Raw genomic sequence first — 19,324 nt, forward strand, 5'->3', positions numbered from 1 at the left:
CCATGGGGCTGAGCCACGTGTCTTATCTTTGCATCTTAAAAAAGTCGGACAAGGAGCTTCAGGTGAGTGTGTGTATGTGCCTTCATGTGTGAAAGGAAAAGAGACTGGAAAGAGGGGGAGATCTTTGTTTCAATGTCACACCATGTCTGACTTGACAAAGACAATCAAACCTCTTTTTCTTAAAAGATCCACCACCTTTTCATATTAATAACAGTTCCACTATGCTGTGTCTCATTCGTGCTGATTGATGCTGTGCAATAACTATTCATCTTTCACCCAGCTGAAGATTAAACGTGCTTTGATAAACACAAATGACGGGGTTCCTATTTCCTGGGAGAAATCCGCTGCTGCACAGGAAGCAATCCTTTCCATGTTTGTCAGGACAACAGTTGTGGCTTGTTTGGAATAATAATAAGAAGGTAAAGGGAATACAAGAGGCTGCAGTTTGATCATTTTAATTATTACAAAATGTTGGTCCAGCGCAGACAGAGAGGCTTAAACATCAGTAGAGGGACTGCTTATCTCCAAAGATGTCACTGAAATCAGGAAAACAACAATTTCATGAGCATATTAGAGGTAAAAATATGTACGAAAAGCTGCAATTTCATTTAGAAAAGAAAAAAAAGTTGTGTTTTCTGTGGATAAACATCCCTAAAACTTCTCACTGACAGGCTGAGTATAATTGGCTGTCAGAGTTTTAGTTTTTATCCAAACTGTCTCAAAGTTCTTTGATGCTGTACTGTCCAGCTTTCATCCGCGTGAGATCTGTCACATCTAAACTAAACAGCACATATATTTCTACTGATGTATATTACGTTACAGGTTTAAAATAAAGCCGTATGCTCCATGTCACTGAACGTTTACAGGCTTGTATGCAGATCTATAAGTCAGTAATCAGGATGTGTTGGTACGCAGTTTTCTGTTTTCCTTCTTTCTTTCTTTTTTTAGGTAATTTGATTGAAATGTGAAACAGTCCTTGTATGTGTGACACAGATAGATGACTACCTGTTTTGTTGCAACGCAATGACTTTAAAAACTATGCAAAATCCCTGTCCTACCATATGGTGGTGAGCTGAATGACCTGGATCAGCCCCACCACGCAATCGATGCATTTATTCAACAGCATCCCAGCTGGGGTGGACAGCAATGGTGGAAAGGTAGTCAGAAGGAAGGTAAACAGATTAAGAGTGGGGCGAAAAAGAGAAAAAGATGGAGAGAACAAAGAGGGAAAGAAGAAAGAAACAAAGGTGAGAGAACACAGAGAGAAGATTTCAGACCAGATGACAACTAAATGAAACAGGGACATGCAGGGAGGACAGCAACACGGTTCATCCATCGGGCAGATGTTCGGGTTTGTTGGCCTGTGGCTCTGTCGAGAGCAGCTGTCAATCATAACCCACCCGAGAGAGCGACAAATCCAAATCCAAATTCAAATCAAAAATGATCAAACACATATTTGTTCCTATCACTTTTGAGCCACGCGTCTTAAAAAAAGAAAAAGCGATGCGGCTCCAACTAAAATGCACTCAAATTGCAATTTTCCCCCAAATGTTGATCTCGGTTGCTGTTTACTTGCATAAGAACATAATTTGCAGGAGCCAGCGTTGCAATAGCTGCACAACCGGTGTGTACTTAAAAAGGATAATCAGGGGAGAAAATGAAAAAGGAAACACGTGAACTTATGTATTAAACCATAACTGGACTGCTCCATTTATCATTATCAACGCAGACCTGATAATTTATCTGTGGATTTTAGGTCACAACATCCTGCTCTAATTGTGGACACTGTGTGTAGTTGTGCCTGTGTGTACTGTATTTATATGATGTGTGGTCTGTTGCGAGCAGGCAACAGATGAAGGCAAAAGAAGGACGACAGAAGGACAGGAAGGGAGGAAGAGGCTGAGGGAAGAAAGAGGAGGAAGACGAGGTAGACAGAGAATGTATTCACTTGATTATAGTGTTTATGGCATCTGGACAGTTGTTTAGCTAAGGCGTGCAGTTCAGTGCACTTTAAAGAGCATTTGTATTTGTGTGTGCGCACTGTGCCCCAGGGACACACCTGGAGAGGAGCTCTCCGTTGTTTCAAGTCTGCGAGCCCACTGGCACATTTCACCAGCCTCTGTTTCTCATGACTCCCGTTCCTCCTTCCCCCCCTCAGGGCAAGTCACAAAGTCACTTCAACAGCAGAGGAGCCGAGTGTATAAACAGGATTACACAGTGCACTCAGGCCTCTTTTTTCTCAGCCCAGCAGAAGAAAGCGCTGCTGTTGACCGATCTGCTGTAATGCTCATCTGAGCCTCGTTTAAAGGAACAGTTTGGCATTTTCAGAAACACGCTTATTTGTTACATGTAGAGATCAGTGTCACTCTCGCTTGTGTGTCACATTTGAGCTGCAGAAGGCTCGCTTAGTGTCTCATAGAGACTCACACGATCCCCCATAAAACCAGATTACACTGTTTTTACTCTTCTGTTTTTGGACCGATTGGACAAATGAGAGCCATGTGTTAATTAGAGAGCTCTGGAGGTTTCTCTCAGTTTAACACTTTGTGCTAAACTGAGGGGATCAGCACCAGGAAGCACAGTCTTTAAAAGACAGGTGTAAGAGTGGTATCAACCTTCCCAACCCAGCTCTAATAAATGGATTAGGATGTTTCCTAAATGCCCTTTTTTAATTTTAATTTAAAAGTCACCTGGCTGATTTCATCTATGCTTCTCCTTAATGCACATGAAAAACCTGATAAAGTGGTCACAAACCCCTGGTTTCAGCAATCTAGAGCCAACATAATAATATTTAATACATCACATGTTGCTGAGGACGCACTTTAAGGTTATTGGCTCTGAAAATAAACTCACTGATTAAACCAAGTGATCCCCACCTGTCTTACTTTAGACTTTCTCCAGAATATCTCTCCGTGTGGCCCTTTATGGACCTGCATGTTTTACAGCAGAGAGAAACTGTGTCTGTGAAAATATCCTAGTTTCGTTTGTGAATCCAACTTCGAGCTGAAGTAGAAAACCTGTGTCATTGTGCCTTTAACATCAAAGCTGTCCGCGCAGCAGGGACTGGTCAGGCACCTGCTCTGCGCGCACTGAGCCATTTTCAGCCGGACTTTTTTTTTTTCTCCCCCTAATAGTCAAACGCACAGAAACGAGTTTCAGCAATGACCATGTGGCTCCTTTAAAGCCACACATTCCGGATATGTCCCCGACAACAAATCCCGTCGTGATCACGCACATCAAGGGCCCCGAGGGGTTGAAACCGACCTGAAACCTGCAGGTTGGCAGCGGAGGCTTTTGCGCAGCGGCACTGAGTCGCGTCTCTCTCTCTCTCTCTCTCTCTCTCTCTCTCTGTCTCTCTCTCTCACAGAGATGAACCAGGATCGAAGGAGGGAAGGGTTGGGACAGGGAGGAATAGCTGGAGGGAGGGATGGCTGAATAACGAGAGAAACACCCACTCCGGACTGACCGAATTGTATCCGGAGAGAAGAGTGAGAAAAAGAAAGAGAGAGGGAGAGGAAGGGTGAGAAGAAAGAGGGACCCTGTGGGAGGCAGGAGCAGCAGTCTTTGGTATTCAGAGGATCTCCTTTGGGGATAAAGGGACGCTTTGAATTGATGACTGGAGAGGTAAGGCGACTGCATTCACGGTGCGTGTGTTTTGTCTCAGGTGAGCGCAGCTGAACGCAGCGACTCAATTGAAATAAGTGTGATAGTTTAGACCAAAGCTGGCAGAGAAACTCAATGGGAATTAGTCAGCAGCACTTTAAAATGATGGCTAAAGACACATTTTGGTTGCGGTCAGTGACTCAAACTTGTGCACTTCAGCGGGCAGGTGGACGAATCGTTAAAAAAGACAACAGGGATTCTTTGGGCTGAAGAGTCTTCAGTCCAAAACAAGTGGCACATGTTTTCCCAAAATGTTAAAAATGGGTTTATGTTTGCGTGCAAAACTAATTAATTACATTTGAGTATCTGTGCAAACTGTATTCTGCAAATAACCTAAAAAAAACATGCACATTCAGCATGTAGACAGCTTCATTTTAATGAGGGCTGCGCCCCGTCCCTGGTTTTCATTAACCAATTAACCCAGTTGCACGGTGGCTCTTTGGGAACAGATCACTCCACAAGCTGAGGAGACGAGAGCGTGTTGGTCCAAATGTGAGTTATGCTGTATCATAATGATCACATGGGTTGAACAAGAGAAATAGTTTAACTGAACCTTGCTCTGAGACGGTCTAATCTCAATTTAATGAAGTTAACTCTGATTTGTGTGTGTGTGCGCGCTTGCATTTTAATTCTGTGTGAGAGAGATCACAAGAGTGAGGAGCTCCTCTTTAATCCTTTTCATTCTCCTCTTTGTGTTCTGTGGATGGTCGATATATAAATATATATATATATAAATATATATATATAAACCATCCTGTGTCTGGGAGTATGTTATGCTTATTAATATGTATTGTCATTTTCTTGCCCTCCTGACTCTCTCTGAATTGAAGGAACTGCCTGTTCTTTCAACACCATCAGGTTACCTCTAAAGTGGAGAATGATTCAATCATGAAACAACTTTTGTTGCACGCGCTGTTTTATTCATGGGATCTCTCTGTGAGGTGTGTGTGTGTGTGTGTTTGTGTGTGTGTGTGTGTGTGTGTGTGTGTTTCCCCAGGAGAAAATTGATAAGATGTCTGTGTCCACCCTCTGTGTGTATCAATGAGTCGCAGACTGGAGAGGAGGTCGAGGAGTGGGAGCCGGGGGAAATGTGACAGAGAGGGCGCAGGGAACAAAAAAGTGAGGGGCAAGAGGAGGAGAGGACGAGATAGGAGAGACGAGGAGACGAGTTCTTGTGTTTGCTCTTATGGTCGAACAATGGCATTCATGAAATGTTCCCCCTGTGGACTGTCAATCAAACTCTTATCTCCCTGTCTGTCTGTCTGTCATTCTGTCTGTCTGCCCTTTTGTTAATCTCTTCTCTTCTCTTCTCTTCTCTTCTCTTCTCTTCTCTTCTCTTCTCTTCTCTTCTCTTCTCTTCTCTCAAACAAAGTCCTCCACTGTTTCCCCCTTGGCCTGCTCTGTGTAGGCGTGAGGCTCGACCGCTGCTCTGTGGTCAGTCTAGACTGTTCGACTACTGCTCTGTAATTGTATCAAAGCGGATATTATACAGGAGTAACTGATTCCAGATCTGTGCCTTGGGGCTGTGTGGGCAAGGTGGGCCTGCTTGACCCACAGATTCCCTCTGCAGCTGAACCGCATTCCTGCTGAAATCTTTCTCACCGTCCTTCTGCCTTTCTTTTATCCGTCGTTGCGATTTCTCCATTTCATAACGATTCCCTTTTATTGTCTCTGTGCAGGATTAGACTGCTGCTTATGAGGATGTTGTCAACAGGGAAGATCAGGAGGTGTTTATGGGTTCCGCTGGTTTTGCTGGCTCTAGTTTCCAGTTTCCCCAGCAAAGCACAAGGCCAAGGTAAGTCCTGCTTCTTCTATGTTGTCCAATTTCTTGCTCTTCTCTCTTGTTCTCACCATCACATCCCACTTCAGTCCATCCATCCACTTCTCATCTTGGCCATCCAACCGCATCCCATCCCATCCCATCTGTTCCCTTCATCACTCTTCTCGCCTTTCTCCCCTCAAGCATCACCTCTCTGACCTCCTCTATCTCCATATACTTCTCCCTGCCCTCACCTGACCTCTCCGCGTCTTCTCCTTCCTTGTTTCCACCTCATTCCTCTTTCTGTCTTCCCTCTTTGATGTGCAGGCTCAGTCCAATCAGATTACATTACGCTCATGATCATAACTCTTCCGTATCATCGTGCCTTTTCACCCTGGCAGCATAGCAACGCTTGCAGCCCTGCTGCCGATGCTGCCACGCTTCATAGGGGTTTTAATAAATGCGTTGCAACGGTGCGCTTCAAGCTGTGATGATTTGCTGTGCAATGTGCCGCTCAGTAGATAACGCTCCAGTGTGCTTCACAATCAACCTCACCTCGGTAAACCTGATTTAATCAAAGTGGGTCTCATCAAAAAGTGGGCTGTTGACTGGTTTGTGCAGTGTTTTAAAATCGCGGATGCTCCTTTAACAAGGAACACACGTTTAATTTGAGCTATGTTTGAACATGCTATTCGTTAATATTTCAAACATGGCTGTATCAGCACAGATATGTGTTTTTCTGAATGAGACTCTGGCACCTTTTCCTCTTATATCTGTTAATACAGAAATTCCATTGGCTTCAGACCTAAAGCTGCTCTGTCCCTTAATCTTGTCCTATCGTGTGATCAAGACCAGTGGTTCGGGTGATGTAGTGCTCGGTGTTGGGTGACTATTATTATTTCGACTACAGCTGTGGGATGCTTTGACTGAGGAAACTCGGTGTATTCCAGAAAAACAGATCCTCTTTTTTGGATCCTGAAAATGTGTGTGTGTGTGTGTGTGTATTCATTTCAGTGTGTTTGCATTGCATTTGAAGTGAGTGAGGTGCACAGGGTCAGACCTGCTGCAGTTAACTGGACAGAGATCATATGAAAATGACCCTGGGGGCCACTTCAACATTTTAGCGTGTGTGTGTGTGTGTAGCTCAGATACCTTCCAGGATGTAGAGTTAGAGGTGCAGGGAAGTAGCAGGTATTAGTTAAAGAAACAATGCACACAGAAATCAATTAAAGATTTTTTCCTCTCTTTAAAGTTGTTTGAAATCGATAATCTTATCGATCTGTTTTTACAGCTAAATTAAAAGAGGAATTCTTCACTAAAATGATTCTTTATATGATTGCAGTCTTGCAGAGGTGCGTTTTCATGCTTTGCCTTAAATTATGAGGCTGCTTTGTGTTGATATATCAGTAAAAAAATTAATAAAATAAACAGCCATTGCTCTGAGATGAAAGTTAGCTGTTCTTTTTTCTTGTATCTTTCTCCTTCCCTCGTTCAGTTCTTACTCTTTTGCCATTTCCTTCTTTTATAATCCCTCCCTCCATCCGTCTCGCTCTGTTTCTCTTCAGTTATTTTTCTCATCGGTTTACCCCCTTTGTCTTTTTCTCTATAAGAACTTTGTATTCCTCTTTTCATTAGCAGTTCTCTTAGTCATGTTTTTCATCGCAGGCAGACAGAGTCGAGCGGTGAGACACAAGTGTGACAGCATAAATTAGGTAGGGATTGGATCCCAACAGAACATGGACGACCTCCCAGACACCATGGGAGCGTGCCCTGCTCAATCCCTTCATTAGGGACCATGTGATAGCCATTAATTTTAACCCGGTCTGTCGCTGTAAGATGCAACATCTGGTTGGAGGGGATTTAAGCTTGTGGATTAGTGTGTTCTATCCTTGGAGGATGTTTGTATATACAACACAAATGTCTGGATATTGTCAGGAACTCCCACTACCGAAGAGTGGGTCAGGCCAGGGAGTTTTTTTCTCTGCAAGAAATGTAGCAAGGGATAGTCTGGAATAGTCTGGAATAGTCTGGAATAGTCTGGAATAGTCTGGCATTGAGACCAAAAAAACGTATTTGGACAAATATTACTTAATTGGGTCATAATTACACCTTATTCAGGAAGTTACTAATTTTATTCATGAACATTTTAAGGGTCAATTGTGACCTCTGAAGATGTAATGTGAGGTTTTACAGATACATGCACTGTGAACTTTCAGTGTAAGCTTACAGCCATGCTAGCGGCTCTGTAAGACTGAGCTAAGGTGCAGCAGAGCTTCGAGCTAAACGTTTATATACTCACAGCAAAAAAGTTGATGTATAGTAGATATAATATTCACAAGGTACAAAATCAGGGTTTAGAAGCTGCGGCTGAGGGCTATTGATTTTGATCACTGGTGAAGAAAAGTATGGGAGGTCTTTGGAAATGTTATCACTGTCATGTTTTTTCATGTGTATTACACGAAAAGTCAGGAGAGCAGCAAAAAGATTAAGATTAATCTTTTGGGAAAATACAAACTGCACAGAGTTTTACACTGGTAAAGAGGGTTAGGGTTAGGGTTAGGGTTAGGGTTAGGGTTAGAGGGTTAGGGTTAGGGTATAAAATATTGCAACAGATTTAATGTTTTTTGATATTTAGAGCTGGAGAAGTAGACCAAATTATGTGGAGTATTAGGTGTTGAAATTACTGAACTTTATATAAATAGATTTGGCACAATATGCAGTCTGAATGAAGCGTCAGGTTCTCCTCAATCTTTGCTCTCTGACAAGTGAGAACGAATGTGATACTGTGGTTTTGTCTGTTTTGTTACTTCCACCCTAAAAAGCATTTAAAAAGGGAAATGTAAATTTTTGCTCTGTGCTCAGTGCACAGAGGGAGCGAGGAGTGGCCTGGCACTTTGTGCTGCTGTTTCCAATGCAGCAGAGACAGACGCAGGATGGATGGAGAAAAGATGCCGGGTGGTGGATGTCTGCCACAGTTACATTTGAACTCTGGTCTCATTGTCAAGAAAAAAGAATAATTGTGGTCCATTACTGTAAATCGAGCTGTTCAAAATATTAAATCCCTTTCCTTGTCCGTCATTGTAAGGATATTAAGTGTGTGGTTAGTCCTGTGTGTGTCTGTGCACAGTTAATGATTATAACTAGCTCTGGTTGATTGGCTGACAGCCTGGGTCAATACCATGCTTCATGACACATCACAACAGTTTATGTGCTTGAGAGCACATTTACAAAGATAGTGTACTTTTTTTGTGTGTGTTTGTGTTGTGACTGGGCGGTTAGAGGGGAGCCTGGTGAATTAGTATGAGTGAAAGTGTTGGCCAGTAATTTCAGTTATAATGAATAGGGAGAGAAGCCAATGATGAGAAATCATTTATTCATAAACAAAAGGGGGGATGAGATGGAACAACCTGTTTTGAATTTAAAAACTGCTAAATTATCTAAACCTCGACTGCTGTCACCTCAGCACTCAGCTCCTGTTGTTGATGGTAATCCAGCTTGTCATAATCATCAGCCACTTTGGACTAAATGGAGCATTGAATCGTTGGAGATGCGATGTGCACGAGGCTCTCGAATTTCGCCCCTGTTGTTATTGTTGCAGCGTGTAGCTAATGTTCTGGGATTGTAAATAAGGAGAATGAAGTTTAATTAATGGGAACATAAGCTGATGGTGATTTTTGAGAATCATCTTTGGAGGCATTGATTCAAGAACCAAAAAGGGCGGCACAACGTATAACACTCTGGAAAGACAGTTCCCTCTGTGTGTGTCAGATAATACAGCATGAGAGTCACAGTGTAAGGTAGGAATTGTGAGTGTCAGGTGAATGTGTTGCAGTGTGAAGAGCATGAAATAGGCTACAAGCTTAGTGGCACATACTTCCTGAAACCCCAGAAAGGAATAGTGTGAAGAGCCTGGAGTGACTCACAGTTGAACAGGTGTTTTAGTAGAACAACAATGTGAATCAGCTGCTTTTAAAAAAAAAATAGTGGTTAGAAAATGTCACTTGTTTAAATGCAATAACGTCCTAACTTTATTCAAAAATGGAGTTTAAAGACATTTAAAGAAGACTCTCTGGACCTGAGTGAGACCTGCATGGAAATACAAGATTTTGCACGCTCCTGATTGTACTTTTCACCTTCTTCAAGAACAGTCTACAAAAGGCGAAGAGCATTCTTTTGACCACTCGTGTCTGAGCACTGAGCTTGATTTTCTATCAGTTGTGCTAACACTGCACTGGGAACATGTGGAGAGTGATGTCAGACTAGGAAAGAAACATAAGCCATGAGATGACAGGAGACAGATTGTAAACAAGCCAACAGTGTGGCCAGACACTACTACTTGAAACTAAAAGGGAGTGCACCCAAATGTGAATACACTAAATAACTTTACTCTTGTGTTTTCTTGCCTCATTTAACTTTTCTGACTAGAATTTATATGTTTTTCATTGTTGTGTAACTTGGTGACAGTTCTGTTATTATAAGTGATAGAAGTAATGGACAACACTACAATATGTTTTGCAGTGCTCTCAGCAGTGACACAGACTTGGAAATGGTTTGTGCTGAAGTGAATTTAATATTTCATTCTTTGGGATTTTCTGGTGAAAATCTTTTCGCGTTGGTTGGCAGGCATGCAAAATGTTACAACTTCCTTCACCAGTCCCTTAATATTCAGCCAACCCTAAAGAGACGTTTCACACTCACTCCCTGCGCACACACAAGTCAGCAAAGAGATAAATGTTGAGCTAAAAAGACCTCACTTACACAGGTACAGTGATGAAAGAGAGAAAAGAGGTGTTAAGCCTCTAAAGAACGGGAGTGAGGGGAGCCAGAAGGGGAGAAGATGGGATAAAAGAGGAGAAGAGAAGACAAGGGGAGAGGATGGGAGGGGGAAGAGTGTTTAAACCCAAGGATAAGAAGAAGAGTTGTGATGAGAGCAGCAGAAGAGATAAAAAAAAAAAAAAAAAAAGAGCGGAGAGGTGGAAAGAAAAAAGCCAGAGTGGAATTGGGTTAAGTGCTATCTCTGTGAGCACAGTAGTTCTTGTATCGAGACACCGACCACATCAAACGGCGCACGCCGCAGCGCTGAATAGGCACTAAACACACTCACATGCGCGCACACACACACACACACACACACCCTCTTCATCTCCCACATGTAGTCTTGTGGTGACAGTGCAAGCCAGCAGTTGTCATCCATAAATCCTGAGTATTAGTGAAGCTACTGTTGCCTGTGGAGTCAGTACTGCGCTAAGCTGAAGACAGGAGGAGGAAAACAAGGAATTAAAAGAGAGATGTAAACATGGTGAAGGGAGGGGATGATGGAAAGAAGGGAGGAGGGAGGAGGAATGAAAATATGGATGGAAAGAATAAGAAAAAGGGGGATAATAGGACATGTCCAGGCAATGAAAAGAGAGATTGAGAAAAGCCAGAAAGCTCAGAGAAGACAAAGACAAGAGTTGAGGCAGAACAGGCCAAAAAGGAAGTTGAATTTGCAATATTGTTAAGCATGTAATGAGAAAGGGATAGCAAGAGAGAGAAGCAGATTGAAAAGAAGCCAACATGCAGCGGGATGCTGAGCCATATCAGGAGACGGGAAGGGGAAGTTGAAACAGAGACGCGAGGAGACGGACGACAAGGGGAGGGATGCAGAGAGGAGACGAGGTGAAGCAGAGGATTGGACAAGCAAGCTTTTACTCATCTTCCAGGAATCCCTGCTAGCTTTCATTGTTGCTAATCCCGGGAAGTCATTCCTTTCCCAAACTGGGGTGTCAAGCTGTGCCTGTATCACCGTAACCCAGATAATTCCAGCTCATACTGGGCCGCCAGCTAAAAGACTTTTCTACTTCACACTGTCTGCAGAGTCAGGAGCTTGCTCAAGTTCATAATTCAAATTAGACTCTTTGAATTAAAGGCTCGGCCGCATGAGGAGACGACATGTTAAATGATATTTTGGGGGGGTTTCGATACTTTTCTGATGCTCTGGGTTTGTAACTTTTTTCACACAGGCTTCAGTGACTCTGAATATTTACTGGAGCTAAATGTTGTTGCTACGCTGGACTTGCCAAACTTCTGCCAAATGGCTGGAGTTGCATCTACTACCTGGCAAGAAGCTTATGCAAAGAGCCTCTCGGATTCCAGTGGTGTAACTCTTTCAGATAAAGTGCTCTGGTTTGTGTGATGCATCGTTGCGCTACGTGGTGTATGCACTTTAACTTTAAGGGAGACTTTGAGTCGCATAGTTAGGGTTAGGAACAGTATATCCACAAAGTGTTTTGTTGGGAGATATAGAGAGTGGACATCTAAAGCATCTTGGCACCTAGATTCAGAGAGAGAGTGTGAAATGTTGAGCTCTTGGATATTTATGGCTGTATGATGGTAAACAAGAGCAGACAAGCTGGTAATTTATATCAGAGACCCTCATGTTCTGTCAGCATTCCCACTACTGGAGCTACTGTGTCCATACTTATTAATCACAGTTGGTGTCTCTGGAATTGCCTCCACCTTATAGACCTTGACATGCATTCACAGCATAAAAGATGATCAATAGTTGGTCCGTTCATTTTTATTATAATTCAGAGGGTGTATGTGTGTGTTCATTGACATGCAAAGCAAAGTTCAAGGTATTCAAGGCAATTTTCACCTGGTTATTAGTTCCCTGTCTGCCAACACAATTCATCTACTATCAAGCACACACTAAATGCTACCAGGGTAATAATCTACCGAGCTCTAGCCCACACTTAAATTATTCATAGATTCTTATTGTGTGGTGTAATTATACGGTTTCATCCTATACATTTTGAGTATTTGATAGGTGTCGTGGTGTGATTACTTAAGAAAAAAGGGCAAAATGTAAAGCTGTGAAGTGCCGCAGTGGGTCTCTCTGTAAAATGATCAAACAGCATCAGGAGTTGTGGTGATGAAAAGTTCAGGAAGTTGTCCTCATTTGACAACCTGAGACTGGTTCCTGCTGGAACTTGACTCAACTCTGCTTCCAGAGTTGGGACTTGGCTTCAACTTGTGAAGTAAGACCACGACTTAAATTTGAAGGAAGTTGAGGGGGAGGGTAAGAAAAAGATGATAATGTTTTTATTTTATTATCAAGAAAATTAAAATAAAGCAAAAAGAGCAAAGAACAAAAGAAAGAGAGATAACAGTGAAGATCATTGCCATTTAACATGTGGTAATGAACTGAGATATGTTACTAACATTTCGATAGTACAATGTGATTCAATATTAGAAAATACAGTGTGGCCTACATTTTCCATTGAGAAAAAAAATCTGTTCTCCTAAAAATCCTGCACAGCACAGGTTTGTCAACATCATATCACCTCTTTTTTCATAGACACCTTCTCCTAATACCTGATGTAAAGTCTTTTCATGTCTGCACTCGCTATTGTAGCTGGCACAGCGGTGCCGGTGTCTGTGAACTGAAGGATTGTTAATGTGAATCAGCAGTGAAGGTGTGATGTCCTTCAAAGTTTATTCCAGCTTAAAGTGGTACCTAAAGGGATTGTTTGACATTTAAAATATAATTATTGTTATTCCCCAGAAACCTCAGGCACTGAGTTTTACACTTACACATTAATTTATATCTGTGACTGATTCATATCCAGTGGGGGAAATTAGTCAAAACGTGTCAGGCTGTTGACGTGTGCCAAAATTCACCCCCCTCACAAAGCTTGTGGAGAAATGAAATGTGATTTCAATCCTATTTAGTTATTTTCTTTTGTTTCAAAAAAGAAAATACGAAAAGAAAATGACTTTGTGGACATGTTCAAGTTTATCTACAGCATACTGTTTATTATATGTTACCCTGACACCTAAACTGGTTTATTATGTCTCAAATCTCATTTCATCACAACTTTCCACTTAGTTATTTCTGAAGGATGTTATGAAACAACACACTGACTTAAGTTTTAAAGGTGAAATAACAACAGCTGCACTAAAGTCCACCTTTGTCGAGTCACAGTTCAACTCATCCAAGTCCTAGTTCAGGCAAGATTAGGAGAAATACAGAAATAATATTTTCAAGACCATATACTAGAAAGTCTGTCTATGTTTGCAATATAATCTCTATAAATTAAAAAGCATGTGCACAATAAAACACTTTAATGTTTTTAGTATGACAAAAAAGCTCAGTGCAGCCACTGTAGAATCAACTTATATAACATTTACTTAATATGTAGCCTCTAAAGTGACATGATACTGAAGTGCAATTTTGCATTTTCCATATCTGAGTAATGTATCTGCACAAGTGCCCTTAATGTTTGTTTTAAAGGAAGAAGGAAGGAAGGAAGGAAAGAAGAACTACAGAGGCTGTGTTACTCAAGTACTACAGCCTTGGATTATAAATAGACAAATTCTCTTCAGATTTATTTCCACTTCTTGATTCCACAAAACACACACACACACGCACACACTCATTCATTGGGAAAATGTTCAGTCACCATTTATAACAGTTCCTTGCGCATCCTTTTTCATTGACACATTGACAGAGGGCTGGAAAGTAAAGTGAGCTGGTGAAGCTGCTCCTGCCCACCATTCACTCCTTCATGACAGTACAAATCAGAAATAGTCGCACCTGCACATGTTCTCATGTTCTCATGTTCTCATGTTCACATTAATTGACTGCTGCCTTTTAAATGAATACAATTTTCTCTTATTAACACGTTCTTTGTTTTCAATAGCTTGTCGTCTTTACTGAAGCAGGTGTAAATGTGGTTAATTGTTTTTCAGTTCCACCTCCAAGGAGACTGCGTTTCAAACTGCTGAGCCCAACCAATCTTCTTGTTACATGGAAGGAGCCCAAAGGAGAAGTTGACAGCTATTTGTTCCTCTACAGCAGTATACCAGGTATGATGGTTTGACTGCACAGACAAGGAGAAGTGGGACTGAACTTTGGGGAGGTATCCCATTACACCTGGTCTTTTAGAAAGAATTATGTAATTTCCTTTTTTTCACAGCTTCTTTGAAGGGATTACTCTCCTGAGAGATGTGTAGGATTTGAAGTTTGTCCAGCACCTCTGCCAAGTTTGAGATGAAGGAGTGTTTTTGCTGCATATGTAGAAGCTGTCAGCAGATTTGAAAGTGGCACTGCTAGATTCACAGTAGGAGCTACACTGATTCAGGATGGTGTTTAGCCCAGGACAGCTGAATGACAACAGCGGCAATAGCCGTCATTCATTCAGCGTTAAACTACATAATCACTGTGCGGAGCTGTGGGCATGATGACACCTGACATCCTGCATCTGTCAGGAGTCGATTACTGCACAGACGCAGAGCATGACCTTGCCTATTTCTGGGCAAGCACAATGCAATTAGTAATCACCCTAATTACTACCAATGGCTCCTTCATCAGGTTATCATAGCACCCACCGCCTTGGCCATACATCTCCTCTTATGCACGCCTAGTGCTGAACGCTATAGACAGCTGTTGTAAAAATGAATAAGCAGGACTGAATAAGCACTCACTGTAACATAAAACTTGTTTCTTGCAAACAAGCCTTCGCAAGAAGTGCCTCGTCTGAGGCACTGACAAAAACTTAGGAAATTTACGGCCACTTCCTCTCAGTGTGGAGAGCAGCACTATTTCACTGGCATTCATCAGATCTAGCAAGAAAATTTACTCTCAGTCTCATATCTGGACCCAATTTGGCTAATAAAGCCTTCTTCAGTGAAAACATGGATGAAGAAACCTGTCCCGATTTCCACTCTGTCCTCCCTCCTAGTTTGCCTGAGTCAGATGAGGTGAATGACAGGCGCAGTAAAGGCGCAGTAAAGCTTGTTAACACTGGCAAAGGTCCTTTTGTTGAGACGTAAAATACCATTTTAGATCACAAAAGGGGCTGTCAGAGTGGCAGCTAACCTTTTCGGTTCAACATGAGATCCCTTTTCCCTTCAGAGATATTTTAAAAAGGAGTGACTGAAAGAATCTGAAGGATTCGAGCTTTAACTCAAGGCAGATGACAAATAAAAGGATTGTATATATATTTTTTAAAGCTGATATATTTGATCAGTGTTGTTGTTTCCCATTATCAGCTTCCAGTGAAAGTAGCATATGTCTAACTGCATGAAAGACTGTTCAACCTAACTGTGTGCCTCTGTCCTGTGACTTTATTCTTTTTTATGACATGCATGACGTAAACTAAAATATTAGAAGTCTGCTCAGTAGCCTGCCAACAACTGGGTTGTAACTGAACGTGTATCCATATTTGTGTCATAGTCATTAGTACCAGATGTCTATATTTAGTCTCTCGAATCTCAGCGGAGAGAAAGCCAAACCTACTAGGAGAAAATATCATTTTTACTGTGTGCGACTGCAACATATTATTACACTGTTGCTGCAACCAATTAGTGAAATAGTTTGGAAAATGCGTTTGTGTTTCAGGTATCAGGAGGTACGAGCACTAGTGTTGAAACCAACTTCGATCTGTGAGGTTTAACATAGATTGTATTTACAGCAGTAGTACAAGGAAATGTGCATAACGACTGTATGTTAGATGGTTCCTAAGTCTGTGTGTGAAATTACTTTCAGTATGCAAGTTCAGAGTATGCAAATAAGTTAATTCACTTTGTAAGTTATAAATCATCAAAGTAACACAATGTCGTTTTTAAATAGTCACCTATCATTATTAACATTGTGTTAACTAGTTTTAATGGGCTTTGTGGATTTGCATGTAGTTCTAAAGGTTTAAAAGGTATTCTCATTTTGATTCTCTTTAACATAGTTGGAATAGTTAATGCTACATATAAACAACAAAAATAAAGTAGGTTAAGGTTTTACAAGGGAAAAAATTAAGATTTTAAGTATTAATACTAACTAATTGCTTCTGTGAAGGTTTGTTTAGTGACCCACCCACCTCTATAGGTGCATTGAGTGTGACTCCTGTTCATAGACTGTGTGCTAATGCTACCTGTACAACAATGAAAACAGTGATAAAGGAAGTTAAATGTTAGTAAAATGTTAATGTTACAGTTTAAATGAGTTCTGAACTTACTTTAATGGGCAACTAGAAGGGTGCTATAGAAATATTCAATTCAGCTGAGGAGAGGAGTTCAGAGTCACCTGAGTGAGCTTTAACTATAAGCTTGATCCAAACAAAAAGGTTTTGTGTGTGTGACTCTGGCCCCAGATATGCTGTTAATACAAAAATCACATTCTGAAATGTTTGACTTTGAAAAGAGATCACTAAAGAAGACTAGAAAATGAAGATTGGACTTATTGTTGTGGTGCAATTTGTTGGCCACTTAAACAGCTGAAAAAGTGTCTCTTTGTGCTTTCTGATGATTGTACCAGTCCTGTTCTGCCGTTTTTTTTTTAAATGAAAAGCTCTTTTTATGCACAACACATACATATTTCAGCCAGGTTTGAAATTATTCAGACAAAGGTTTTAAAAACAAAGCATGAGTTGTTGCAGTAATCTTCCAAAATCTACTTAATTAAGGTTAATATGGGGAGATGATGATTTTAATGAGTTTTCCACTGTTGAGTCATGGCACATGCGAGCTGTTTGGATATCATGGAAACAAATCTGAACGACATCAGTTTGACCTTCTGTCCTTTGTAAAATTTTGTGAGGCTTTCAGATACATTCAGCTTTCTTTTAAAGTATGTACTTTGATTAATCCCAAAGCCTACAATGACAATATGTGGCTTTACGGGGAGCCACTTGCTATAGCGGTTTAGGTTTTTTTAATAAATTAAGATACAGCATATTTATTTTAGAACTTCTCAGAGGCTGTTGGGGTGAGATAAGACATGGTCAAAAGGTTTTGGCCAGTCGAAGTAGCTCTAGTCCACACTGACAAAGTAATTTACTTAACTTATGCTAACACCTGACTCCAATTAACTTTTTTGAGGTCCTTGTTCCCAGATCACATTTTATGACAAATTAATGCAGAAAACCATGAAATTCCAGAAGGTTCACATACTTTTTCTTGCCACTGTATGTTAGGCATCCTTTAACAATATCTTCATTTCAGGATGTAGGTACCATAAGGAAAGAATATTTAAAAAAGAGTGTTTATCCTTGAAAAGATGAAACGTATATTTTCAGTGCTTATAACTGTTGTCGTAGTGACCCAGTGGCTCTCTGCCCTTCAATTTATGATTGGTTTGGTTTGGTACCTGCACAAATTGAGGTTCCTTTGCTAGCACTGATCCATGCAGTTACCTCACCTGACCTGCCGTCACCTGCAGCAGGATTTATCTCCCTCCTCCTAAAAGCATCGTTAGTCATCACCCTGCAGGGACAGGAGACAGAAGAGCTGAGGAAGCATTCACACACACACACACACACACACACACACACACTCTTTATTGATGGCCACATTGATTACAGGGTCACAATTAAAATTTTCTTTGTGAGGGCTGACAGTTTATAGATGGGACAAATTACATTTGCTCTACCCTCAACACTAACTTTCTCTTAGTTTCATCAACAAATTAAACAACTACTCGCACTCACGCTCACACACACCTTCGACATAAGGTTTGACTTCTGAATGGAGAATATTAGTCAGCTCCTCAGATGATTTAACTTAATTTTGGCTTGGTCATGACACCACCAATGTTTTGTTTCCATGCAACTGAATATAGCAACAAGAAACATACAACGCTGGATCAAAATATACACAAGTCTAACCTGTGCCCTTCTGTTTCTCTTCTCTTCTTCTCTCTCTGTCAGGTGGTCAGCAGAAGGAGATCATAGTATCTAAGTCTGACCCTAAAGTGTTGATAAAAGACTTCAGCCCCTTGAATGACTACACTGTTAGTGTCATCGCTGTCAGCGGCAGCGAGGAGAGCAGACCACTGAAGGGCAGATATAAAGGTATAAATACTTTCTTCTGTTCCTGTGTGTTGCACTGTACATCTACAGTATGTTCTCTTTATCCCATTTCCTCATCTCTTGTCCCTTCCCGTCTGTTATTTCCTCACCTTTACCCACTATCATAGATCATTAGTATCATCACTATTGTTCTACATCAAAGATCAATACGTTCTACATTAGAGATCAATGCTGACAACATACTGATATAAAGACTATGAAATACCACATACTGAGTTAGATAGTCAGTGAAAAGGTGTTAAACAAACCAAAATATGTTACATATTTGAGAATTCACTGTCTGCCTGAAATTATTTATGATCAACCCCATTCAACAAGTGAAGATATATACATACATATATCTACTGTATTGACAAATTCTACTCCATTGTTGTGATGGTTAGTGAATCCAGAACTATGATGAAACCGAGTCTCCTGAGGACTGCCAAAGAAAAACATAACTCAGAGTTACCTCTGCAGCCTCAGAACCCCCAAGAAAATACTAACAGCACCTCAGATTGGACCCCACACGAATACTTCCTAGAGTTAAAGTAATGAATGAGTCTCAACATCAACTCTTCAGAGGAGACTGTGTGAAACAGGTGTTCATGGTTGAATTGCTGGACAGAAACCACTTCTGAGGAAGACCAATAAGAAGAAGATAATTACTTTAGCTGCAGTGGAAATCTGTACTTTGCTCCGATGAGTCCAAATATGAGATTTCAGGCTCCGACCGAGAGGGTGAACAGACATACTGTATCTACACGTGCAGTTCCTACTGGGAAGCACAGAGGAGGAGGCGTAATGATGAAGGGGTGACTTGTTGTCCAGTGATTCAGATTTCAAGGCAAACGAAACCAGTATGGCTGCTGCAACACCCTGCAGCTTCACATCATCCCAGCTGGTTCATGTTTACTGGGACCATCATTTGTTTATCAGCAAAACAATGACCCCAAACACACCTCCAAGCTATGCAAGGTCTCTATGACCTAAGAAGGACAGTGATCGAGTGCTGCATCGGCAGATCTGGCCTCCAGAGTCACCCGATCTAAAACCAATTTACATATTTGGGATGATT

The 19,324-nt window shown here is 41.2% G+C and overlaps 1 protein-coding gene across 1 annotated transcript in view; it reads left to right on the forward strand.

Moving 5' to 3' along the window:
- Nucleotides 1–3,462: 3,462 nt before the first annotated feature.
- col14a1a (collagen, type XIV, alpha 1a) overlaps nucleotides 3,463–19,324 on the forward strand; it is a 102,181-nt gene continuing 86,319 nt past the window's right edge. Inside the window, exons 1-4 of the mRNA XM_026371267.1 lie at nucleotides 3,463–3,624; nucleotides 5,343–5,458; nucleotides 14,156–14,272; nucleotides 18,106–18,249. Coding sequence (XP_026227052.1) covers nucleotides 5,359–5,458; nucleotides 14,156–14,272; nucleotides 18,106–18,249 — 361 coding nt within the window. The 5' untranslated portion in view covers nucleotides 3,463–3,624; nucleotides 5,343–5,358. The remainder of the gene's footprint in view (nucleotides 3,625–5,342; nucleotides 5,459–14,155; nucleotides 14,273–18,105; nucleotides 18,250–19,324) is intronic.

This window comes from Anabas testudineus, chromosome 16 (assembly GCF_900324465.2).
Source record: "Anabas testudineus chromosome 16, fAnaTes1.2, whole genome shotgun sequence".
Lineage (NCBI taxonomy): Eukaryota > Metazoa > Chordata > Actinopteri > Anabantiformes > Anabantidae > Anabas > Anabas testudineus.